Source organism: Magallana gigas, chromosome 5, assembly GCF_963853765.1.
Source record: "Magallana gigas chromosome 5, xbMagGiga1.1, whole genome shotgun sequence".
Classification (NCBI taxonomy): Eukaryota; Metazoa; Mollusca; class Bivalvia; order Ostreida; family Ostreidae; genus Magallana; species Magallana gigas.
In genome coordinates, this window is record NC_088857.1 from 54,232,317 (window position 1) to 54,259,818 (window position 27,502).

The 27,502-nt window shown below is 34.3% G+C and overlaps 2 protein-coding genes and 1 long non-coding RNA gene across 3 annotated transcripts; 1 reads left to right on the forward strand and 2 right to left on the reverse strand.

Moving 5' to 3' along the window:
• Nucleotides 1–178: 178 nt before the first annotated feature.
• LOC105325808 (sphingosine-1-phosphate lyase) lies at nt 179–5,260 on the reverse strand. Its single transcript, XM_011425521.4, has 11 exons — nt 4,900–5,260; nt 4,154–4,300; nt 3,938–4,040; nt 3,268–3,433; nt 3,067–3,183; nt 2,705–2,856; nt 2,212–2,311; nt 1,785–1,899; nt 1,334–1,558; nt 730–848; nt 179–422 (listed from the first exon to the last, which is right to left on the reverse strand). Exons 1-11 carry the CDS (start codon nt 5,144–5,146, stop codon nt 303–305), a joined length of 1,611 nt encoding a protein of 536 aa, XP_011423823.3. The 5' UTR covers nt 5,147–5,260; the 3' UTR covers nt 179–302.
• A 5,361-nt stretch (nt 5,261–10,621) lies between these two features.
• LOC105325807 (kynureninase) lies at nt 10,622–24,520 on the forward strand. Its single transcript, XM_011425520.4, has 13 exons — nt 10,622–10,780; nt 12,263–12,509; nt 12,842–12,962; nt 18,574–18,656; nt 18,776–18,837; nt 19,375–19,446; nt 19,583–19,657; nt 19,763–19,909; nt 20,237–20,335; nt 21,323–21,449; nt 22,022–22,107; nt 22,585–22,899; nt 23,149–24,520. Exons 2-13 carry the CDS (start codon nt 12,266–12,268, stop codon nt 23,272–23,274), a joined length of 1,557 nt encoding a protein of 518 aa, XP_011423822.3. The 5' UTR covers nt 10,622–10,780; nt 12,263–12,265; the 3' UTR covers nt 23,275–24,520.
• Nucleotides 10,701–17,213, reverse strand: LOC136275248 (uncharacterized). The gene is made up of 2 exons (XR_010713775.1): nt 16,942–17,213; nt 10,701–13,055 (listed from the first exon to the last, which is right to left on the reverse strand). It is a non-coding gene; the product is annotated as an uncharacterized lncRNA (long non-coding RNA).
• Nucleotides 24,521–27,502: the final 2,982 nt, after the last annotated feature.

Here is a 27,502-nt window from a genome sequence, read left to right on the forward strand (position 1 = left end):
CTATATCAATCTTTAAGATTAATATTTATTGGAATATGGCGACCATATAGTTTGTCAGTCGTATCGACGGAGGACCATTGTGTTGCTTCAGATCCTGGTAAAATCATCTTAAACGGAACTGCATTGTCAGGAATGAGGGGAAAACTTCTTTTAAATGAAGTGAAAAATGGAAGAAGTCTTTATGTTTTGAAAATTTAATAATCCATAACAAACTATCATTTGGAGTATTTCTGTAAAAATAGTCAACATTAGAGATCACACTTCCGGAACAGAAAATGTTCTCTTCCGGTCCGGCCAATCAGCTAGGAGTACACCTGGCAGAAAAATTCTACTAGGAAATCGTCGACGATGGACTTATCCGGAATTGTGGCAATCATTCCGTACACTCCGGCTGTCCCATTCTTTGAGAGAGTTACGTCCCCCTGGAAATAAATAGAAAATAATTTGCATATATATACATTTTTGTAGTATACTAGTATGTATAGTTGTAAAGATAGCTTTTGTGTTTACATTTCCAGGACACGGGGTAAATAGATCTATCTATATAATTTTCCAATAACGATTTGTTACAAAAAGAAATCCACTATTTCTGAGTTAATATTAAACACAGTAGTTCTTTCACAACATAATCATATCATCCAACCATTCAGTTTTTATGACCTCAAAAAGTAACACAGAACACCTTGTAAAGTGACACATATCACCAACATCTGAAACCGACAGACTGACCTTGACCCTCTCTGTGGCGGCCTTGAGGTCAGTCAGGAGGTCATCTACCACGGGTATATGTGACGGTAGGATGGACAGGTGTAGAGAGTTCGGTGTCTGATTTCGTTCCATCTTCCATCCTAGATAAATGTATCCATTGAGATAATTAAACTGAAATTGTATGTAGCAGCTCGTCAATGTAGACAATATAGACCAGGCTGGTATTCTGACCCCCACTCCTCTAGGAGACTGTACTTTTTAGCGTACAAAATGATTAGACTTAACATACATGCAATTTATATATATATATATATATATATATATATATATATATATATATATATATATATATATATATATATATATATATATATATATATATATATAAAGACACCCCATATATATATATATATATTGATTATAGAAGAAGAATGACACAATGATACTTGACGTTAGCATAGTTCGTATGTATGTGCTGTAAATTATAAATAATCATGTAAATAGCTGTAATGTTGCATTTAAGCATTCTGAATTTATTTGGGAAGGTTTAAATGTAAAATTTACCATATATATAACAACTACTTACAACCACTCATTGGATTCATCTACAATATACATCTCTCACCTTTCCCGTCCATGACGTCCGCCACAGCTTGTATGTCAACCTCTGGATCCGCCGCACCGATGGCGAAGCACGTCATGTGAGGCGTGCCCAGAATCTTCAGCCCCTCGATTTGACGGACACCCTCCTTGAGTCGATCCGTGGCGTCCATTAGTTCCTTGGCCCGCTTCATGTACCCGTCTTCACCCAGAGCTCTTATAGCCACCCATGAGGCCGCGATGTTACCACCTAGTGTAAATGAAAGCAAGTTGGACCGTTTATACTGTAACTTTATCAGTTGGAGTTTGGACTGCTAGAAATTGAACATATACAGCGTTTACCATTTTGTTTAATAAACAAAAGGTTCAATCTAAAGTCGCCGGGACATCCTCTATATGTTCAACAGTAATACAATTCACGATATCATAGATCACACAATTTATACCACCTGGCAATTTTGTTACTAATAGCTCACCTGGTCTCGTTCCGGCCATGCTAGGTGAGCCATACAGGCCCCCGGGCCACCTGGCGTAAGTGTACACCTGGTGACGCCGGTAGTCGTTGTTCTTGTATAGAATTACACTAGAGCCCTAGTCAAAATAAATGAAAAAAGGAATATACGTATATGATTTATATTAATTGTAATCTTTTTTTACAGATAGATCCCCAATGATTAACGATTGTCTTTGCGTTAAAATTTTTTTTTAAAGTGCATATGGGAAGGTATGTAGATATATAAAAATATGATTTTTTGTCATACAATTATTTACTTTTGGTTTGGTTTGTTTTGGTTTGTTTTGAGGGGTTTTTTTCGTTAGGGGTCATGTCGCTTTGTTTTGGAGCAAAGCGAGCATGGTGCGCTTATCCTGTAATGGTATGGTTTGGTAAAGTTAAATTTATACCTTGACCCCGTATCCATATTTATGTACATCAGCTGACATTGAGGTCACACCGGGATTTCGGAAGTCAAAAGACGGAATATCATACCCCAGCTTCTCAACCCTGGAATATACAGAACATGCATCGACTGGTCATGAAATAAAGCTCTCAGATGTTGCCTGCTAGTATCCTTTAATTAAACGAATTTTGTTTCCGTGTTTGAGAATGCTAAATGCCGGACAAACAATGGCATCACCAAAATAACAATAGCTACGTTGAAACTTTTGTTAATGTCTGACAATAAAACACAACACTTTGCATTTCATGATCTTCTTCTGCACGTGGAAGACCAAGTGGTGATGCAACATCGTCTACATGTTAAGTTCTTCCGATACAAATTCAGTCACAATTTTTTGAAATTCAAAATCAATATCTAGCATTATGCTGGTATTCGTAGACACATTCGAAATATTTCAAGGATATGGACACACATTTGTATTCAATTACTTGTGTTACCATGGCAACATGTATCCCCCGAAGCACCCGTCCACGTGTAGGGGAAGTCCGACCTTCAGGGCGAGGTGAGAAATTTCCTCGATAGGATCGATAATGCCGTGACAGAACTGAGGGGCAGAGGCGCACAGTAGGATAGTGTTCGGGGTGATGGCCTGTCAAATATAAAGGCACAAGTATAACGAACTATTAAAACAGTTATAAAAATATTACAATTCAAAAAGTTACTTCATATCGTATAATTAATATGTGTCTCTATACAAAATGCAATAGTCTCTGTTAATAAAAATATATTTTACAGAAGAAGCTATCTTCATGTTTAAATAAATCGAAAAACAATTTTATATTTTGAATTCATCGTCAACCTTTTTTATAGCCTCAACGTCCGCTCGGAACCCCTCGTCCACTGGCGTGTGAATTACAGTCAGACCAAAGTAGTCTGCCGCCTTGTCTATGGTCGGGTGTATCGTGATAGGTGCGATCTACAGTAAGAGCAGGCTGCATCAGACACCGCTAATATACACAGTAAAAAAATCGCACTATATCTATTGTGAAATGAGACTAACGATTTCTGGGTTTTTGATGGTGGGGTACATTTTCTTGGCGCGGTTCAGGTAGGCCTTTACGGCCATCAGGTTGCTTTCAGTCCCACCGGAAGTTAAAAATCCGACGCATTCATCACTTCCGTGCAACATACCGGCTGTCATGCTTACAATCTCTGTTTCCATCTTTCTAAAACAAAAAATACAAGTTCATCTGGAGCAGTTTAATTTCGGGAATTTGAAGTCGTGCGTTTCCATCTAGACAAATGTATTATTAATAAAGATGAGTAATATTTTTCCTTGTATCTATTATTGTTTAAAGTGGCATATGATATTTGTCAATATTAATGTGGATAAAAGTACATTATAATGAAAAATCTTTCACTGTTTTAGATTTTTCAAATATTACACTATTTGACTAAAAATATGATTTAACATTTTTTGAAAAGGTGAAAATTATAAAAGCCATCGCGAGATTCGAGCTCATGACTTACAGATTCGTAGTTAATGCTCTAACCCATTGCGCTACCCGTTAGGTACCAAGTTTATAGTGTATCAAGTAAACTTGATTTTTATTGTTTATTTCGATAGGAAGCACGTCAAGATATGGAGGTGTCCCATTACACCTTAAGTCTAGATTTGTCATCAAAATCGTTTTGTTAAGAACTTTTAAAATGAAACAGTGGACTGCTACCTGAGACTGGGGAAGACCATGGGGTTAAGGGCGTTCTCGTGAAGGAAGGCGTGGTGGAACTCCTTCACGATACAGTCATGGTCCACGGAGTACCCCAGCTTCTCTGTCATAAAACCAAACAGGTTAAAAGATGTAATTATCTATAGATTTGTAGCGTCTAATGCGACCATGTCATTCTTTAATTTTCGTGCTCTATCGTGCATGTACACTACCTACCCTGGAATTTTGCAAAAGCCTCGGTCTGGATGTCAAAGTGGTCCCCCTCTTGTGTGTAGACATAGGCAAAGATCTTCCCCTCCTCGGGGTCAGTCTCTCGCCCCTTAAGCTCCTTTAGTTCCTCCCTCAATTTATCGGTGGGGATTCCTGAAACACAGTCTAGAATTCGTAATTGTCTTGGTCACATTTTTCCCAATTATAATTCATTCAGCTCTGTGAACGAGCTATAGATAGAGAAATAAAAATATTCCATCCAAATATTCTCCGGCCTAAAACATCATGTACCGTACATTTTCTGAACTAGTACATAAAATTTAGTTATATTCGAAAAAGAATAAATCCATCGGGAGGGGGGAGAGGGGGAGGAATAGTCATGTAGATATTGCCTCATAAATACTTTATCATTATGATACATTTCTTGTAATATTTTGTTAGTTTTCTTTACTTTTTTGCCCCCCTGCTTCAAAAGAGCCATGGGGTTCAGTTCTAATTTTCTTTTTTTATCTTTGAATTCAAATAAGTGTATCGCCTTCCAACATAAATTGGGACCATGCACCACCTCCCTTGTTGTTACATGCCTCAATAATTGTGAGTTAACAGAGACAAAGTGATATTATTTTCTACAGAAGTTATCTCTCTTATCAGAGGGACATTCCACCTTAAATACCTGAATCACCTGTATTCATTCACTCTTTGACTTTCTATAGACCTATTATTATCAATAGTCGGGTGAATATAACGCTAACCTGTCTTTGGTACGAGAACTTTAGGCGCGGATCCATCACTCTTCCTCAACGTCGAGTTCTGAACAAAGTCCTTGACCTGCTGTCTCAGCACATACCTGAGAACCTCCTCCACCCCCGGCAGTTGTTTGAGTCCAATAACCAGGATCCTGAGGAGCTCCTCCCAGCCCCTGTTGATGTAAATAAACGTGAGAATGAGAGCGGTGAGGCTGAAGACAATGTGTTCTAGGCTCCAGACCCAGTCCAGCATGGTGGTAGAGAGTAGGACGCCCACCTGTGTAGGGTACCGTCATACGGTCAGGTAGAGGGAGATAAACCCGGAATGTATTTACCTTGACCGAGATAAACATGGATTTGGTGTTGGTGCACTGATCAATGTCTGCTTTCTACTCAGTGTACTTTAACTTGATGATAATTGGATAATTGGAGAGAGAGAGAGAGAGAGAGAGAGAGAGAGAGAGAGAGAGAGAGAGAGAGAGAGAGAGAGCAGCTGGTAGCTACGGCAAGTGCTTGAGCACAGTAAACCAACCCCCCCCCCCCCCCCCCCCCACACACACACACACACATTCGTGAATTTAGACTTGCGGAAAAGTTAACTTGGAATTATGTACACACCATAACTCACAACTCACATAATTTACTGATATTTGAAGAGGGACATATTGTGTACATCGCATAACACTTTTTTTAAAATTCTATCTAAAGGAGAGTCAAATACCCCGGGTGTCTGAATCAGAGGGGTTCTGCCCAAGCACATGCTTTTAGCTACACGTGCATGTTAGAAAACTAAGACAATATAGGGGACACCATGAAATGAAGCATGCAATTCCAGTGTGAAACTTTGTAATGAAGCTTCCAAATTGTTTAACACTCAATGACATATATCATAGAAGACATCGGAAACATGATTTGTTTTGATAATTAGATTTATCCCATCTTTGCTATTTTATAAATAGGTCATGATCAAGTCTTCCAAAAATCCTTATGGGCTGGGAAAAAATCCAATTATTTAATGTGTTAAAATGTCGACCTTCATGGTGCAGTGGCCACAATGCAGGGTTCAAATCCCTTATTCATTCGTTCGAATCGGCAAATGGATGAATATTAAATTTCTAAGAAGATGTCAACAAATTGAACTTTCCGTAAAAACTGATATCTAACATTTACAAATCAGACTGAAAAGAGACTTGACCAAACATATGTACTATAACCTAAACATAATTTTGGATAAACGTGCACTTAATTAGATTACTCGCGATAAAGATATTCACAACTGAGAATGTTGGGTTGTTTTTATACTAATTTTGTAGGTCTATTTATCTTGGAATTCCACAAACGACAGCCACCTGTCAGATGGACGTACTCTATTGGTGTGCTGTCATAGTTAAAATGGCTGTGCACACATGCACGGTAAAAACGTCGCCATATAATAAAAACATACGTTATCACAGATTACAAAGCTCGCCGAGACGAGGCATCACCTGTATTAGGCATCACCTTTATGACACCACCTTTATCATATTATATGAAAATCATACTTTATGATCTTGGATATTCATGGATTCTGTTTTGACAAAATATCGTATATCATCTGTTTAAAAATCATATGATAATCATATGTTCATATGTTAATCAATACAATAATATTAAATTAAAAATTGCATCCTATCATACTTACAATATATATCATATAATACAATAAAATACCGTAATAAACAATGATGAGATATGATATTGTAACGTATGATATGACATTGTAATGTGTTATACATTATTGTATTTGATCATATAATACAATATCATAATATATATTGTTATACTTTCATGTTAAATACTGAAATCTGATTGGTTAAGACGCAGTAAATAATATTTACTATTACCCTCAGCGTTAGCAACGCACTTGGCAACGGGTAACATTAAAAAATGTTACATGCGCGAAAATTATGCGCGTACGGTTCGCTGTAGAATTCACGTTATTCCTATATAAAAGCAGTAAAATTTTCTTAAAAATTTTAAAAAAGACATTCAGTATAACAAAATAAATAGTGCCTGTTTGGGAGGATAACAGTTGAAATTGACACACCTCGAAAACCATTGTCAACCTCCGCTTCGCGTCGGTTGACAATGGTTTTCTCGGGGTGTCAATTTCAACTGTTACCCTCCCAAACAGGCACTATTTATATAATACAATATAGTATTATATGATACAATATCATATTACATAATACATCATAACATTGAAACATATGATATTATATTGTATAATATAGTATGGTATTGTATTGTATGATACTGTATCATATTTGATACATAAAATAACATTGTATCATATGATATAATATAAATTGATACAACATTTTATCATATCAAATGATACATTATCATGTGATTAAATAAAATATTATATAATTCAATTCTATATTATACATATTGTATCATATGATACAATAATATATATAACAATATCATATAATACAATTTCATGTGTTATGATAATACATCATATAAACCAATATAATATTATACAATATATCATATGATACGATATTATATAATATCACAATTTCATATAATACAATTTCATGTGATATAATTCTTTATTTCAGAAACCAATATCATATTATACAATATTATATGATACAATATTGTAGATTATACAATATTGTATCATAGGATATAATATTATATATTGGAAAATCATATTTAATAGTATCATGTGATGAAATTATAATTAAATAATACAATATAATATTATACAATATTGTTTCATAATTTACAATACTATACATAACAATAGTATGATACAATATCATATCATAAAATATAAAAAAAAAATGATACAATAACATATCGTATCATATAACATTTTTTAATATAACATATGATATTATATTGTATCATATTAAACAACAGTGTTTTATATCATACAATAATACATCATAGGAATCATGTTATATCATTTAACAACAACCACATCTATCTATCAAGCAGATTTGAGTGAGGAAGGAGATTTCTTTAGCATCCTTGATAATGGAGATCAGGCTCTGCATCTGAAGCAACCTCTGCGTTTCATTTATAATATAGTTTAATCAACTATGCAAGCTATCATCAATAAAACATGTGACCTGTTCCAAAAAACTAAACCTCATCCAGCATCCGCAACCCATGGCTCAGATTCAGTATTCAAACCTGTCAGGTGAATCAGTATCATAAGACGCATCATCCATGCAAGTTTGGTGAAGTTAGGACCAGTATATAAATAGTGCCTGTTTGGGAGGGTAACAGTTGAAATTGACACCCCGAGAAAACCATTGTCAACCGACGCGAAGCGGAGGTTGACAATGGTTTTCGAGGGGTGTCAATTTCAACTGTTATCCTCCCAAACAGGCACTATTTATTTTGTTATACTGAATGTCTTTTTTAAAATTTTTAAGAAAATTTTACTGCTTTTATATAGGAATAACGTGAATTCTACAGCGAACCGTACGCGCATAATTTTCGCGCATGTAACATTTTTTAATGTTACCCGTTGCCAAGTGCGTTGCTAACGCTGAGGGTAATAGTAAATATTATTAACTGCGTCTTAACCAATCATATTTCAGTATTTAACATGAAAGTATAACAATAACAACTAAGATATCATCATCAGAGGGCACCAGCAATTAAAACCTTAACCTCCTCCAGCGACCGCAACCTATGGCTCAGATTCAGCATCCATGCCTGTCAGGTGCATCTGTATTATAAGACACACCATCCATTCAAGTTTGGTGAAGTTACGACCAGTAATAAATAAGATATATCTTTTAGCATCCTTGATAATGGAGATCAAGCTCTGCATCTGAAGTTACCTTTGCAATTCATTCATATTACAGTTTAATCGACTATGCAAGTTTGAAATAGTACTATTATCTATTAAACATGTGACCTGTTCCAAAAAGCTTAACCTTATCCAGCATCCCAAACCTATGGCTCAGATTCAGTATTCAAGCCTGTCTGGTGCATCGGTATCATAAGACACACCATCCATGGAAGTCTGGTGAAGTTAGGACAAGTAATAACTAAGATATCATCATCAGAGGGCACCTGTTTCAAAAACTTTAACCAGCTCTTAAAACCTTAACCTCCTCCAGCATCCGAAACCTATGGCTCAAATTCGGCATTCAAGCCTGTCTGGTGCATCGGTATCATAAGACACACCATCCATACAAGTTTGGTGAAGTCTGGACCAGTAGAAACTAAGATATCATCATCAGAGGGCACCTGCAACAAAAACTTAAACCAGCTCTAAAAACCTTAATCTCCTCCAGCATCCGAAACCTATGGCTCAGATTCGGCATTCGAACCTGTCTGGTGCATCGGTATCATAAGACGCACCATCCATACAAGTTTGGTGAAGTTAGGACCAGTAGTAACTAAGATATCATCATCAGAGGGCACCTGCAACAAAAACTTTAACCTGCTCCATGCCATGACATGCAACTTATAAGCTATATGTCAATATTTGAGATTTTTTAGATGTTTTATAATTCTTATTTGATTGCAATTTTCTTGCATGTCAACATAGTTATGTTGCATGTTGACATAACTATCTTCCATGTCAACGTAATTATCTTGCATGTTGACGTATTTGATAGAAAAATGCCGTCATAGAAATGCAAATACATCATTGTACCTTGTGCATTCAAATATTTCAAATAAAATTATATTTTGATTAAGTTCTTATAGCCTATTTAAATAATTTTGTTGAATCTTTCACACTCCTCTTGAAAGTGTTAACTTGCATAAACTATTTTCACATTTTCAATTTTTCCTTATTAGACTATGATTTATCACTCGAGAGAATTATGTGTTCATCAATTATTTTTCAAAAAATTCAAAAGATTATACATGCTACGGTACATAAATCTACAAATGCCGGAATATTTTTTTCACACGAAAAACAGTGATGTGCATCTTCTGAACACATTGAGTTTGCTGTTATGTTGTATCGATAAATATCAGAGTTAAAATTACAGCTTTGCCTTACTTTTTGTATGAATAATGTTTAAAAATCTTTTACCAAGTAAAAAATACTTTTGGGGCTTTGTAATGTTGAATGTTACGATGGAATGTTAAAGGGGCATGGTCACGATTTTGGTCAAATTATATTTTTCTGTTTTTATTATTTACAAATCTTTAGGAATGCATTTCTAATGATCAAATGAAATTTGGGTGCCTGTGAGTCAATGAGTTTTAAGCAAAATACAGGGTTCACAATTCTTCGTCATGTAAACAAGGCTCGTGCCCTGTTTTTGTTTACATAGGTTCAATATACTAGTAAAAAATCTTTTAAAAGCTTATTTGACTATCTTCTTATTCATTTTAAGCAAAAAATAAACAGTTCCTTACGTTTACCACATTCATTTTAGGTCTAAAACTGGATTTTCCCTTCAACATTCAAAATGTAAACAAAAGCTTTGTTTACATAGGGAAGAATTGTAAGCTCTGTAACTCGCTTTTAACTCAACAAATGACACTAAAATTTTGGTTGCCTATTAAAAATGTCTTACTGAAACATTGTAAACATTAAAATCGAAAAAATAATTTTCGACTTAAATCGTGATCATGCCCCTTTAAATCAAAGTGCTTATTATATAATAAAAAACGATATAAATATAAACAAAACCCATAAAGCGAAAAATATAGGTTTCTACCTTTCCAGTGAATTTGTTAGTTTATTTTGTTGTTTAATACGATTGGTATGTGTTGTATTTTGTTATTCCATTTAAATACCAGTCGGGATCGGATTTTTCTGACAGCGGTCAAGGACGTTTTCAGGTGGAAGGAAAAGAGGGAAGCTAACACTGAACTTTAGGCTATTTAGAACAATATTATTCATTCCAAGGTAATCTTGATGTGCATGTTTTCTATTTTGATGTATTGATTTGACTTAAATCTTGTGAAAATTTCCCATTAATGTTAATTGATTGCACAGCCAATCAAACTTCGTCTTTGACACACACCTTCATATGGAAATGATTAATGTGCTCGTTGGTACTGTTCCATGTGTAGTGTGTATTTAATATGCTAAAAAAATTACGTTTTATTATGAATTATATGTTCCATTGTAACGTTAGAATAACATAAAATAATCTAAATCTAATATACAAATTTAATATACTGTACAAATTTTAGACATGAAATATTTGGTTGACACAATTAACTTGAGCATGTGAAGGTTTCGTTCAGGGTAATTCAATGTATTTAACCACAATGTCTCATTTATGCAGGATGCTATCTACATAACTAAGAAGGATATGCCCCATTTTCATTATTCAAACATAAACATAGGAAATTTAGGTTTGTGTATCATATTGTAGCGGGGATGGAGAAATAATGACGGACCAGATCAGGATTCGAACCCGGGCCCCCTAAATCTCTAGTCAGGTGCTCTACCTATTGAGCTATTTGGCACCGGTATTCGAATCCCGGTCTGGTCTGTAATTATTTCTCTTTCCCAGTTACAATAAATTTTTTTCCTTGATGTATATATAAAAACAACTGCGCAACATGTCAGAAAACCCAATGACATTTGTTCCCTTGATTCAGCCTTTGAAACTCAGAATTACCGGTACTATTCTGCTTTCCTGAGCTTAATATCCTATGAAACAGGAACTTTGCTTCACTAATGAAGGATGTTTACAAATGATTCTGAAATGAGTTCTGGTTTAATTGTAAGTCATATATATATTGTATGTTTGACTGTGGAATGCAGAGTCAAACATTATTTAGTCACTTAATTACCAGCTATGAGGGCCATCTACCCTAAGGTTCCAAAAGTATTCATTGAAAACCAACATTTTTCAAAGAATTGTTATAAAGTAACCACTGAACCGATTTTGAAAAGACCTGGCTTCATGAATTAAGAAATTCTCTAGCTTTTTTTCATCATATTAAATAATTGTCCAACCTTCTATTCCTGCAATTTGATGCTACCAAGCCAAAGTAAGATTTTTCGGCTCACATATTGCAAAAGATATATAGTAGAGCTCTTAAAAAAATATCTTTGTGTTGTGTTTGAAATATCAAATTTTACAAATGAGTTGTCACAAAACTATAGTAATGTATGTAAAAGTGCAAATTGAATCTTAACTTTAATCAGTATAATTTTCTTCAAAATTTGACAAAAATAACAACAGAAAACCTTTAAACCGTAATGAATGAAATAATCAATGAAATATATAGGAAAACAATGAAAAATTGACGTACTTTTGGCATGCAAATATAGATGTATAGATAGCTGAGCTGACAGGTCAATATTACATGTAGTTAGGCATCTGATCATGATCTAGCATGCATTAATATTAATTGTTAAATTGTTTGACAGAACATGGCCCAGACTGCCATCAAAAGACAAATGTTTCAAAGTGACAGTGATTACTCTAAAAAAATGAAAAACGGGGTTCCCAATGGAAACACTACCCATCATCCCTTGGAGCAATTAAAAATGATCGCCCAGGAACAGGGGCTGGACCTAACGGACAGAAGGTTTGCCGAGTACATGGACAGCATTGACCCTATTAGACACCTGCGGGAGGATTTCTGTTACCCCAAGATGAAAGATCTCCCCAAAAGTAAGATTTGACTTATTGTAGATGCTTTTCTCTTGTAGAGAAGGTGCATGATACTTTGTGTTTTACTCTAAATCTCAGAGTAATATTCAAGTTTTTTGATTTTTGGTTTTCTGCTTATCGCAGCTGATTGACTTGCTAGTAATTTTCCCTTGATATAGTTGAGTGATGTATCATATTTTCCCTTTATATAGTTGAGTAACATAATTTTCCCTTGATATAGTTGATTGACATAATTTTCCCTTGATATAGTTGAATGATATCATTTTCCCTTGATGTAGATAAGTGACATGATTTTCTCTTGATAAAGTTGACATTATTTTCTGTTAATTTAGCTGACCTGCGACTGGTAGACCCAGAGGAGGACTGTGTGTATTTCTGTGGGAACTCGCTGGGGCTGTGTCCAAAGAAGTTCAAGGAGTATATGCTTGTGGAGGTCAACAAATGGGTAAAAACGTGAGTGGATTTCATAGTAGCCGCAGATCTGTAGCTGTATGGTAAAACTCTGGTTGACATGCAGTAGAGCCACAGTTCCTCACATACATTAAGCTTGAAAATTATGAAAAGCGTGCTTTTTTTATGCTAATATACCTAAATTAGACTTTACACAATTTGCACAAATCATTAGTAAAAAAAAAAAAGATTGGACATGTTTGGTACAGATATTAATTGTCACTTTTCTGCATCTAGATTTCTTCTGATCAGAATCACTAGCATCATAGATTGAAGTAGTGTGGGTTTATTACATGTTAAATAGAGACTCTTGATCTGTAGATGTATTGAACACACTTCATCTTCTGGGGTTTGTGAGGATGTTTAAGAAAAAAGCAGAAGCAAGTTATTTTTGGTACTCAGTTTTTCTACAGAATGTGTCAGAAAATAGGTTACAGGTAATAAGTTAAAAGCTGGTGCAAATTTTCTGTGCTTTAAATTGATAATTTTTGCATGCAATATTCGATCTTTTCCATTTATGTTTAAATTCAGAAAATAAAATTTTGGATTTTTAAATGAAAAATTATACAATATGAATGAAATATAATTTATCCAATGCAATTGGAAAATTATACAATGCAAATGAAAAAACATAGAATTCAAATGAAAATTATTTAATGCAAAACGGTAAATTATAGAAGACAAATAAAAATTATACAATACCAATGTCAATTTATACAAACAGAAAAGATCGAATATAGCAATGTTTTACATGCTGTACTTTTGGATAAAATGAATTTTCATAAATTTTTATGCCGTTGCCTTGAAATGGTTAGGGCATATAGTGTTACCCTGATCTGTTATTCTGTCATCATTCACTTTCTGATCATTATCTCAACAACCGCTGCACACGTTCAACTCAAATTTGATATATGGCTGTATCCTATAAATATACCGGTTAACTTAGAATTTGGTGTTGGTTTGTTGATTTTTGACAGAGTTATGCCTCTTGAACTTAGAAGAACATGGGAAATTCACTTTCCGACCATTATCTCAACAATGGTTGCACACATTTCACTTAAATTTGATATATGGATGTGTCATAGGAATGTACAGGTTTAGGTGTAATTTGGTTCTGGTCTCATGATTTTTGACAGAATTGTGCCTCTTGAACTATTTAAAAAATGAGAAATTCTCAGTTTCCGCTCTCTAACTTTTGAAGAGATGCAAATATAAAGCTGATATTTTATATGTACAAATGTAGATTATTTACAAGAAAATACAGATCAAGTTTAAATTTAGTTCCATTACGATGATTTTTGACAGAGTTATCCCATACCAGATGCCTCTTGAACTGAGGAAAAAATAAGAAATTCTTAGTTTCCACTCTCTAACTATTGAAGTGATGCATTTGTAAAGTAGATATTTCATTTAAAGTTAATTTATAAGAAAATACAGGTCAAGTGTGAACTTGGTTCCAGTCCAATGATTTTTGACAGAGTCTTGAACTTAAAAGAAACTGAGTAATTTTCAGGGATTTATAACTTATTCTGCAATCAAACAAATGTTATACTAAATATGGCATTTGAAATTTTGGTCACCTGTGAGGACATTTGTGGCAATACTAAAAATTGCTTGTCTTTGGTGCCTTGCTACTTCTATTTTCATTCGGTTAATTTATTAATAAATTTCATTTGATAAAAAGGAAGAGTCTGTTTTATTTTCACCAATGGTAATCAAGAGATGTGTTGATTTTGTATTTTTTAAATGAGGTGAATAAAATTGACTTGTCTTGAATAGTATCAATAGTTCTGGTCTTTTTTTTTTATTTTTTTAATGATAAATGCATCATCACTGATTTTAGACCCTATAAAATTGATGTGCATATATACATGTAAATAGATTTTGATAAAATATGCTGACTAGCTGAAGGAGAAAAATGTACCCAAATGTGTGCCTGTATTAAGAACTTTTAGATGTGGTACAGAGCTAAAAGTCTACAGAAATAGTTTGTAAATGGTGTACCCTACCATTAGTACATATAATGAAGTATATACATATATTCCATGTGATTGTTTTATGTTGGATAAAAAAGGTACATGTATATCAAAGACATGCAAAATGAAACAAATTTTGACATTTATTTTTTTGTCAATATACTTAGGCTGTTTTCATATCATCTGTCAGGGAATCTAATTAAAGTTATTTCTCTTAGTACACAAGCTAACTTATCAGGCTAAAACAAAAAGGCTTAGATAGGGCGAGTTCGATCATTAGCTAGAGATCAACCACGGTAGTAAGAAAAACTTATGGTGGGCATGTCTGTGTTTGAACGCACATTGGTTGATGTCTGGTTAAAAAAATGAGGAAGATGTTATTTTATTGTTCATGAAAAAAGAAGGAAAATAACTTGTAAACACATTGAATCATATGTGTGTGCACTAAAATTTAACACATTGCATGTTGTGCTGATTAAAATAAGCAAAATTTGGAGGTTTCGCTTTCCGCCACCATCTTTAAACTACCTGACTAGAGACAGACCAGAGTCTCTCCCTTGGTTGGACCACGGTTTCATTTTAGTCAGACTAAAGTGAGTTTGATCTCATTTTAGTCGAACTACAGGGACCGTAGTTTGTGATCGAACTCGCTTATAGTCAGCCTTGACTGTAGAATATTTATTTTTAAATTAGATGTGAATTAGTTAGATACTGAAATATGAATTGTGTCCCGAAATATCTGACTGGATCAGCAGATATATGATATGAAGTCAATGTCTGTTGTCAACAATCCTGATATCTCAGGAAGGTTCACCTCGTAATGACCTTCTCCATTGATTTTTTGTTACAAGCTTAAAGACATATGTACAGGTAAATGTGTATAAACTGAATCAGGAATTTTGTAATTGATATACAGTACGAGCTTAGTTTGACCACTGGTACACGTACATAAAACCTTGTCATGAAACACAAGCCGCAAATGATCCCTGCCTTCAAGGTACATAAATTATCATCAGTGATATATTACAGGCAATGCCGTAATTAGGAGGCAGTGTGGAAAGTTCATCAAAACAGATATGTGAATTTGAATAAATGACTTGAGGAGCAGTTATTTTGGAGTTTGAAACAAAGCAATAGGTCTGTGTTCTACAGAGTACAGAAGAGCTTTGAGATGTACATGTACTGTGTTAAAGATTAGTACTAATCAATCAAAGTTACAGTATTTATTTTAACCTGTGTAACTTTTCAAAAGTTTTATAACATTAACATTTAGAAAGCTCATCAAAAGGTGTTGTGTAAGTACCAGGTATATTCTGTTTCCGAAAATACATTTCGAAACAGGTGTGATGTAAAGAAGTATAGAGGACACAAAACTACTTAGAAATGATCATAAGTGGAACTTGCACATAACAAAAATTTTATATTATACTTATTTACCTGGAAGTATATCATTATGCCTTGACTTAATTGATATTTGAGAAAAATTCATAATTTTCATATCAATTAATTTATTGTGGTATTTATAGCTGAGCAAGAGCTGAAATAGAATATCAAGGAACTTTACAGAATTTTTGTTGATAACTTTTTAAAGCAACAACATCAGGGAGTTTATATTTTGTTGAGTCAAAGAATTCCTTAAGTGGTCAATAAAGAATCTCAAATGAGTTGATCACTCACATTAAATCTTTACAATATTCTTTTAATTTGGTTTTGTTAACCACTATATTAACTAAAGGTACATTGATGATAGAATTGGCAATTAATGTTTCACTTTAATTACTCTTAAGCGAATTGTCTATTATTTTGACAATTTCCTCCTTTTCAATAGTATTTTACCCCTGTCCAAGGAAAATTGGAAATAGGAGAGAGGTTATATATTGCAGCCCCCTCTCCATAAGTGATTGGAAAAAGGAGAGTAACTTTCCACCTCAATTTTAAGCAAACACATTATGTAAAGATAACTTATGTAATAAAGTTTACAATCAGTAGAACTTATCTATACTTACCTTTATCAGTTGAACCTCTGAACATAACTTGGTCAGTGCATGTGTACCTAGCACTGTACATTACAGGGTACACGGGTCCTGACATCCTCCCTTTGTCGTCATATTGTGCACACTAAGTTAAATCCCTCACTTGCAAACTCTGCCGCTCAGAAAGTCACTGACCAAGCACGTATGAAAATGGAGAGTTGGTTGTGTTTTATAATCATTCAATGGGGCCATGACTTGTTGGCTAGTTGTAAACGGACACTGGAGATAGTAGGGGACAGGTTTGACCTTACCTGTAACACAAGTTTCACCTGTCGAAAGCAGTCCACCGGAAGACCATGGTTCTTCATGCAGATCATTCTCAGTGATGACATTTAATGATGGTCATGTGATCTGTATGTTTGCTCAAGGCCACCAAAATCTTATAAAACAGGCCTACAAAAGCACTTATTATTTTAAAAAGCTGATTTGTTCATTGTGTGTTACATACACTAAGTCTTTGTTTAATGGATACAGTAACACCCTTCTGACATCTGATGGCTGAGGTCAAATCACTCAACCCTACTCTGATGTCTCTCACATTAAATATAACCAAGATTAATAAATAAAAATCTCACATTTTATTTTGAACAAAAAAAATTAAATAAGACTTGAACTTGAATTTATCCTTTTGTGAAATTGATGGTTTTGTTTATTATAATTATAATTTTTATTTTTTTTTTTGGGGGGGGGGGGTGTTGTTTTTTTTTGGGGGGGGGGGGCAAATTGTGATTCAGTTAAAAATCACATAGATAATAATGTTTCTGATTGAATTCCAAGAGATAGGTTTTATAACATCCCCCCCCCAAAAAAAAACCCCCAAAGTTTTGGGGGGTGTATTAGGAATCAACTTCTCTGTCTGTCTGTGTACAGTAATGCCCAGTCCATATCTTTCTTATGGAAAATGATAAGAAGTTCCTACTTCATTTAAAGATTGCTAAATATGACCTAAAGATGTTTCTTTTTTGCAAGTTCAAGTTCATTGTCAAGGGAATTTCAAAAAAAACCCAAACCACCTGTCTAGGCCATATCTTGTAATGGAAAATGATTAGAACCTTATTACCTGACAATATGTTCTGACCTTGAGCTTTGGTCAGTTTTGCAAGTTCAAGGTCACCAAAAGAAAGATGGTGCATCCGTTTTTGGGGGTTGATTTTAATCAACTTTCCTATGAGGTTACTTTATTTTATTGTTTGTTCAAAAATTGCCTGGATAAAATTTTCCAGAAATATTTTGATTACTGATACATAATGCACGGTAGCATTTGATGGCATTAATTCTATCTTTAAATATTATACGCAACATGATTTATATGGGGTTTTCTATCTATAGTTCAAAATTCTTGTCCGAAAAACGGGAGAATTCATATTAGAAAAAAATGCACATGATTTTTCAAATACAGCCAACAAAATTACATATCGTTGATTTTAAAATAAATACCCGTAATAATCAAGTCCCGACAGTACTTCCCTACATGTTCTTTGATTTTCAAAAGAAAATAGCTTGAGTTACTATATTTTCTTAGCGGGGGTATCATTTGTGAGATTGCTCACAGTACCTTAGTGTGCAAACAAGATGATCTAATTCAGGATAATTATTTTTACACAGAGGAGTGGAAGGCCACACCTCTGGGGACTTGCCTTGGGCGTGGTTTGATGAGGATTTTTGTGAGGATATGGGGAAGATTGTAGGTAAGGCATTGATTATTACATTTTGAAATTATTCGAACTTTTGTTGTTGAAATATTGGTGTTTACCCCTCTTTATCTTATGACTTAATGTACTAACATTCAACATTAAACATTCAATAGGTGCAAAGAAAGAAGAAGTAGCAGTCATGAATGGGTTGACCGTCAATCTCCATTTACAGTTGGTGAGATCTATTTACTGTATTCCACAAATAAGATATCAATATCGGAGAGTTTCTTTGCACTCATGATAAAATATTGGTGCATACTGCCTTTGCAGTTCAGACTTTTGACCATTGTTTTTATTCTTCTATGTATCAAATTTAAGCATTTCATTTCATTTCTGAATGTTATGCCTTGTCAAGATTGTAAATCTTTAAAGGGTAAGTTTAAGGCCCTACAAAAGGTCAAAGTTAATTTTTTTAGAGAGAGAGAGAGAGAGAGAGAGACAGAGAGAGAGAGAGAGAGAGAGAGAGAGAGAGAGAGAGTTGCTCTGAACATGAATAAGTTCTTCCAGCCTTCCCAAATTGTACTTGTCTACTACATTTTCAACCAATATGTCTACTGGTAATTTTAATATGGTTAGATTTGTTACTTACAGCCATCTGGGGCTGTAGTGTATGCTATCTGTCACCCACTCTGAATATATGATCATCATCCCCTTTTAGGCATTTATTGTAAGTCTCAATTTCCTAAGTAATAAAAGAAGGTTTTTTTTTCAGATTTCTTTCTATAGACCCACCCCAACAAGGTACAAGATTATGATTGAAAGCAAGGCCTTTCCTTCAGACCATGTGAGTTTCTGTTACCCACAAAGAATATCCTATGTTGTTTACCATATTCTAAAATTATAAATCAATTGATCAGTTATTTTTTCACTGAACATATAAATAGATTGATCTTGTTTTATTAAAAACTATTTCGCTTCAGTATGCTGTAGAAAGTCAAATAGAATTTCATGGATATGACCCCAAAACAGCCATGATCGAGATAGAACCACGGAAGGTTGGAGTGTATTCTCAGATAGCCTTTAAGTTTCTGCTGATTTTTTAAAAATTTTAATTTTATTAAATACATTTAACTGTATTAAATGATTTCTTTATTTTCAAGGGAGAACTGCTTCTTCGAGCTGAGGACATTCTGGCTAAAATTGAGGAGGAGGGGGACTCCATTGCAGTGATATGCCTGAGTGGCACCCAGTACTACACAGGGCAGGTGTTTGATATCCCCACAATCACAGAGGCAGGCCACAAAAAGGTAAAAACACCCCTCCCCTAACAAAAATACTACATGTAGTACCTCATCCTGAGATAAGAACTGTTATCAATATCCACATACTGTTATAAGGTGGATTTGTAATTAAGTGGAAGGAACCAAAGTGAAAAGTTTCCTTTCTCAATAACGAAAAATCCAGTCATTCTGTAGAGACCATGTAAAATAATTTGGATCAAATCTGTATGATCAATGTGATCATGTCTTTATTGTTCACAAACCATGAGTTACAGCTCATCAGCTCTTTAGCTTTTATTTTTACTGCTCGCCAAGCTCTGATTTTGTTTGTTGCTTTTATTTGGGTTCTCTCAGGGTTGCTACGTCGGCTGGGACCTGGCTCATGCTGCTGGGAATGTGGAACTGAAGCTCAATGAATGGGGAGTGGACTTCGCCTGTTGGTGTACTTACAAAGTAGGTTAGAGTTATTAAAGAGAGCATAATGGTTGTAGCCAATAATAATCTCCTTCAGAAGAAGAGCTCTATATACTAGACTAAGTAAACACCGAAGTTTAAAGCTTAAATATTTGTAGTTTTTCTTTACTAAATGTCAATTTATGGCTTAGAGTATTACAGTAAAACTTGGTGATAGCGAAGTCCTAGGGACCTATGGATTTACTTTGTTATATCTGTAATTCGTTATATACGTATACAATAATGATAACTATAGCGAATTCACTATATACATGTTTTCATCCACCAGACTATATTTTTTGCTAATTGAGGCTTAGAATAAAAATACATTACTTTGATACTACATGTATTAACAATCGAATTTTGAGTCGAAAAATTTATATGGAAATAAACTCATTCAAACTACTGTGGTTTCATTAATTTTCAAGGGCATCAATTTTCGTGGATAAAGTGAAAATCACAGTTTCAAGGATACGTAAATTCGTGGCCAGTGACCCTATCAATACAAATTGTTAATAAAAATTGCACTTCAATGAACATATAATTTCGTGGATCAACTAAACAACGAAATTGGTATTCAACGAATATTGATAAAACCACAGTATTATGTTAAATGGTAGTACAAACTGTTTTAAACTGTAACAAAACTCGTTATAAAAGTGTTAAATTTCGTTATTATTCACCTCTATGGGACTCAAAATCAGTTTGCTATATCCGTAAATTCGTTATATCTGAATTCGTTATAACCATAAAATTTTGCGAAGATTTGTTAAGAATTTTAACAGGGACTCAAAAATACTTCGTTATATCTGAGAATTTGCTATATCCGTGTTCATAATAAACAAGTTTTACTGTATATCTAAAATTTAAAAAAAGGATCTGATAGGCGGATAGTTTGTTGACCATCCAGTCTCCATAATAGCTTTAACTGCAATCTTTTGAATGGAACTGTGTTCTTATAATGGGAGTGTACAATTTCTGAATCAGTACCTGAACAGTGGAGCAGGATGTATGGCTGGCTTCTTCCTCCATGAGAAACACAAGAACAATAATTTTCCTAAACTCAAAGGATGGTGGGGACACAAGCTAGACACCAGATTTAAAATGGACAACAGTAAGTTATCTCTACTGTCTGTTAAATTAGAACAAGACACATGGGTTATGTTACAAACAGCAGCATTTTGGTAGTTCTGCCGTATGCATGTTTTTAAACTACTGTAAACGTATTACATTTGGCGTGGAAAATATTAGGCGGAAATTTGTTTTTGAACAAGTTGCACTATTCTTATACATATATGCATTGTATTTAGCGATGTACTTGATTTAGCGGAAGCCACATTCCGCCAAAAGCGCTAAATAGAATACACAGCTAAATGTAGTACGTTTACATTATCTCTTTTAATTTTTAAATTGTATCCTTGGTTGCTGTTTAGAGAAAGATATGATCTCTCGATCTCTCTCTCTCTCTCTCTCTCTCTCTCTCTCTCATAAGTTTGAGCCCAGACTTCAGGTTTTAACTTGGTTACAATATAATGAAGACAGATACAATATTTTCAAAATGTTATAGACCATATCACTGCATAATCTAGAAACCAGATTTTATATATAGTGGTTGTTTTACAAATGATATCTAGATTTGCATGTGAAATTAAGCAGTATTTCAACAAGTGATTATTCTACCTCTAGAATGGTCTGCTGACACTGGTGCCCTACAGTACAGAATCTCTAATGCCCCGGGATTCCTGGGACCCTCAATAAAGGCCAGTCTAGAGGTAAGAAGGTCAACAGGGTATCATAAGTCCATTCTATTGGTAAGGCTGGGAACTAAGCATAAATAGGTTCAGTCTCTTGGTGAGGCATGGAACTAAGCATAAATATAAATAAATTAATATCCACGTAAAATCACAAGAAGCACCACTTGCAGATTTTAAAATCTTGCTTTTATTTTTTGGATGAATATACACTATTTTGAATTATGTAAAAATTCGGCTTTCACAATTTTAAATTCTCGTGATTAGATTCAAAGCTGTTTAATCACAAAATTAAGTACATGCGTAATAAAAGGAATCTACAGTAAGCTACTGGTACTCAGGTTATTTTTTGTAATAAACAAACATACAAATGAGAGCTCCATCATAAAAAAGAAAATATTATTGTATCCAATCTTTGATGACTGTCACTAGTTGTTTTCCATATTTCTCAACAACAATCATTTTGTCAGAGCTTGGATTAAAATAATCTTTTTACAGATTTTCAACAAGACCAGTATGAAGGAAATAAGGGCCAAATCTTTACTTCTGACTAGTTACCTAGAGGCCCTTATCCTAAACAAGTATGGTCAGCGGAATGAACAACAGGAAAATGGAGAAGTCAAAGAGAATGGTCAGAATGGAGAAATCAAAGAGAAAGTAAAGAAGAATGGTCAAAATGGAGAGGACTGGAAACATGTCCATGTGGACATCCTCAGCCCCTCAGACCCGACCCAGAGGGGGGCCCAGCTCTCGCTGTCCTTCTCTGTTCCTATCCTTCATGTCTTTGAGGAACTCACCAAACGAGGAGTAGTGGTAAGTCACCTTTATAGCCAGTCTGTATCCACTTTAACATGTCTGTGATCTCTATATCTTGTCTATATCCTCTATAACCCTTCAATATCCTCTATTAATTGTAAACCTGTCTCTGTATCCACTATAACCTGTCTGTATCCCTTTATAACCCTTTTTTATACACTATAACCCTTCTATATCCTGTATAAGCTATTTGTATCCTAACCTCTGTGTATCCTCTTTTAATTTGTCTGTATTTTGTTTTTTCAGTGTGATGAAAGGAAGCCCAATGTTATCCGTGTGGCTCCGGCACCACTCTACTGCTCCTTCCTAGATGTGTACAGGGGAACTAACTACCTGGACCAGTCGGTACAGTCCGCAGCAAGGATCAGCTAATCCAGGGACTGGGTGGGAGACAGAGATCAGCTAATCCAGGGACTGGGTGGGAGACACAGATCTGGATTAAGGATTTGCCTACAAAACACTTTCCAAAGTTCATTCTATTATCTTAACCTTAGATAGGATAAATCTCCTTAAAGGAGAATGTTCTCTATCCATCTCAAATCCTTAGTGACATGCACAGTATTTTTTTATTTAATGTTGTTTCTCTGGAGGAAAACAAGATATATCTTTTTGTATATTGTTTCAGGTTACAGGTACATATTATTTACAGTATGCACTCTATTTATATCACATTGTTATCAATCTGGTAATTTTTTTTCCCACATTAATTTGAAATAGTAAACCAAAATCAACTAGTATTTAATTTGTTCTGCAGATTCTAATTTTTGATTTACAGTGATATTTTTTTTTTTCACAACTATTGTACTTTATAATTCATTCTGTCTGAAGTAGTAAATTAATCTGGACTAGTCATTGTGGACAAATGTTCTCAACTGAGAGATTGTTTTCTTATGATCCTTTCATAACTTTCTTACAAGAATAAAAGTTTGGCTTGAATAAAAACTGTGGAATCATTAGAATTCTTGGTGCCTGTATTGCATAGGACTATTGGGGGAACATTGCTTCCACCAAACATGCTTACCAAATTACAAAACTGGATGCATGCCTGCAGGGGAGAATCCACTTATGAAATTTGGCCCCCTTAAAAGGAATAACTAATTAGTTTAAAATAGGGGAGGGGGAGCCACCAATGTGTATATTTCAGATAATCAGAAGATACAATGTGTTTTCCATATGAGTCTATTATTATATTTCATTTGTTTTTTCTCTGATTGGGAATGCTGGGTTCTCTATTTTTTACAATGTTCAATGAGAAATATGCTTGTATGTGAGATGATGATAATGGTGTTCGTTGTTTCATGTGATATTTCTAATTATAAGTGCTATGTTTTATTTTGTTCATGTGTAATGTTGTTTTTATGTATATTTTTGATTCTTCGTGTGGTAATCATTCGAATTTTGTTAAGAGTTGTGTGAGAAATTTCCTCTCTGATTTCTTTATTATTTTGTTTTTATTTTATTGTTAGTTGAGTTTTATTGTGTAATACAAATGATGTCATACTAATAGAGCAATAGAATATTTTTTTTTACAATTTATATTGTTATATTATGTGTATATTAACTTTGTGTGCATGTACAAGAGCTCCACCAGTAATAAAAGACACAAAATGTAGGAGAATCTGCCTTGTTTACTGTTCACAAAGTCTAGGATAATTTGCCTTGTTAAATGTTCACAAAGTGTAGGATAATCTATCTAGTTAACTGTTCACAAAGTGTGTTAAATGTTCACAAAGTGTAGGATAATCTATCTAGTTAACTGTTCACAAAGTCTAGGATAAACTGTCTTGTTAAATGTTCACAAAGTGTGTTAAATGTTCACAAATTGTAGGATAATCTGCTTGTTAAGTGTTCACAAAGTGTAGGATAATCTGTCATGTAAAATGTTCACAAAGTCTAGGATAATTTGTCTTGTTAAATGTTCACAAAGTCTAGGATAATCTAATATTTGTTATAACTGAATTCTGACTAGCATTTGAAAGAAAAGAATAATACATTACCTATGTATTTTTAGCTTATTTGAACTGAAAGCTCAAATGAGCTTTTTTGATCACTTTTTGTCCGGCGTTTGTCTGTCCGTCTGCCTGTAAACTTTTTACTTCTTTGACTTCTTCTCCAGAACCACTGGGCCGATTTCCACCAAATTTGGCACACAGCATCCTTAGCTTAAAAGGATTCAAATTTAATAAAATGAAGGACCACACCCATTTTAAAGGGGGAATACCAAAACATAATAAATAAATTTGTTTGTAAAATGTATTTTTCAAAATATTTTCCTCTCAAAAACCATTTGGCCAGCAAAGCTGGAACTTTTGTGGTAGCATCCTCAGGTAGTGTAGATTCAAGTTTGTTCAAATCATGATCCCCAGGGGTAGGAAAGGAAAGGGCTACAATGGAGGGTCGAATTTTTACATAGGAATATATAGATTAAAATCTTCTCTGAGACTGATCAGCCAGAAAAGCTGTAACTTGTGTGGAAGCATCCTCAGGTAGGTTAGATTCAAATTTGTTCAAATCATGATCTCCAGGGGAAGGGTGGGGCTACAATTTGGGGTCAAATTTTTACATAGGAACATACAGAGAAAATCTTGAAAACAATTTTCTTCTCTGAAACTGATCAGCAACATAGGCTGTTACTTGTGTGGAAGCATCCCCAGGTAGAGTAGATTCAAGTTTGTTCAAATCATGATCTCCAGGGGAATGGTGGGGTCACAATGGGGAGTCAAATTTTTACATACTAGGAATATATAAGGAAAAATCTTTACAAATCTTCTTCTCACAAACTGATTGGGCAGAAAAAGCTGAAACTTGTGTGAAAGCATCCCCGGTTAGGGTAGATTCAAGTTTGATAAAATCATGATCCCCAGGGGTAGGGTGGGGAAATAATGGGGGGGACAAATTTTTACATAGGAACATGTAAAGAAAAATCTTTAAAAATCTTCATAAAATGGTCAGAAAAGCTGAAACGTGGAAGCATCCTCAAGTAGGGTAGATTCAAGTTTGTTCAAATCATGATCAAGCCCCAGGGGTAGGGTGGAGCCACAAGAGTGGTCGAATTTTTACACGGAAATATAGAGAGAAAAATCTGTCAAATAGTTTTTTAAAACCATGCATTAGGCCAGGAATGCTGTTACTTGTATGACATCATCCCCAGGTAGTAGTGATTCGTGTTAGTTCAAATCATGATCCCTTGGGGTAGAGTATGACCAGAGTGGAGGATCAAATTTTTACTAAGGAATATAAAGAGAAAAATCTTTCAATTTAAAAAAAACCCACTGTGAAATGACTATAAAATCATCTTGTTACCAAAGGAACTATATGTTTAACATGAGAATATCTTGAGAAAATTTTGATACAGGCATTTTTTAACTACAGTGTACTTGTCCAGATTTTCCAATAGTCCATTAAGCTTATAATATTATAATGTCTTTGTTGCTCAGGTGAGCGATGTGGCCCATGGGCCTCTTGTCATTAAAAAAAAACCTAGGCCGAGATCTCTAAAAGTTTTATTCAATAAACAATATAAATGAAGCCAGATTTGCATTAGAGATATCATACAAAATACAATTCCCGTGGCAAAATCTTTACTGGTTACATCATGTAACAAGTTCTAGGCAAGAGTCTCTGCTAGTTATATCAGGCAACAAACTCTATGTCAGATCATCCACAAGTTAAATCAAGCAACAAGCTCTTGATCACAGGCATCTTGTTAAATCTTGCAACAATCTCTATGTCAAAGCCTCCAGTTGATATAAGGAATCATTCTTTGAGTATTATGAGGTGATAATTTTGGTCGGGGCGTGATCAGAACCAATAATGCCCGAAGGGCTTTATGATATATTTAATTAAGCCCAGACCGAAATCATCACCTCATAATATTCAAAGAATGAATCCTTATTACTTATAAATGTATTTATATAATTTTAAGCCATTGTATGATTAAATATTTAAATATCAATAAGGAAACCCCGCTGGCGCCTCAATTTGGCGTCATTTGTATTATGGGTTATATAGTACAAAATCGATACGTAGTGTTATCACAGGCAAAGACACTGTAAATATATATTATTATAAGTCAAAGTCTCCACTTTATATTTATATATAAAATGCAACAATCTCTAGATCAGAGCATCCACCTGTTACAACTTAAACAACAATCTCTAGGTCAGAGTCTCCACTTGTTATATCATGCAACAATTTCTAGGTCAGAGTCTCCACTTGTTATATCATACAACAATCTCTAGGTCAGTGTCTCCACTTGTTATATCATACAACAATCTCTAGGTCAATGTTTCTACTTGTTATATATCATACAACAATCTCTAGATCAGTGTCTCCACTTGTTATATCATACAACAATCTCTAGGTCAATGTTTCTACTTGTTATATATCATACAACAATCTCTAGGTCAGTGTCTCCAATTGTTATATCATACAACAATCTCTAGGGCAGTGTCTCCACTTGTTATAACATACAACAATCTCTAGGTCAATGTTTCTACTTGTTATATCATACAACAATCTCTAGGTCAGTGTCTCCACTTGTTATAACATACAACAATCTCTAGGTCAATGTTTCTACTTGTTATATCATACAACAATC

What these genes read in the sequence shown, in the direction of transcription:
- LOC105325807 (XM_011425520.4), top strand. Translation starts at nt 12,266, where the DNA reads ATGGCCCAGACTGCCATCAAAAGACAAATGTTTCAAAGTGACAGTGAT. An exon ending in TCAATCTCCATTTACAGTTG is followed by an intron (nt 18,838 to 19,374) that starts GTGAGATCTATT and finishes TTTTTTTTTCAG; the next exon opens with ATTTCTTTCTATAGACCCAC. An exon ending in AGGCCTTTCCTTCAGACCAT is followed by an intron (nt 19,447 to 19,582) that starts GTGAGTTTCTGT and finishes ATTTCGCTTCAG; the next exon opens with TATGCTGTAGAAAGTCAAAT.
- LOC105325808 (XM_011425521.4), bottom strand. Translation starts at nt 5,146, where the DNA reads ATGCTGGACTGGGTCTGGAGCCTAGAACACATTGTCTTCAGCCTCACC. An exon ending in AATATGGATACGGGGTCAAG is followed by an intron (nt 1,900 to 2,211) that starts GTATAAATTTAA and finishes TATTTTGACTAG; the next exon opens with GGCTCTAGTGTAATTCTATA. An exon ending in CCGCCACAGAGAGGGTCAAG is followed by an intron (nt 423 to 729) that starts GTCAGTCTGTCG and finishes ATTTATTTCCAG; the next exon opens with GGGGACGTAACTCTCTCAAA.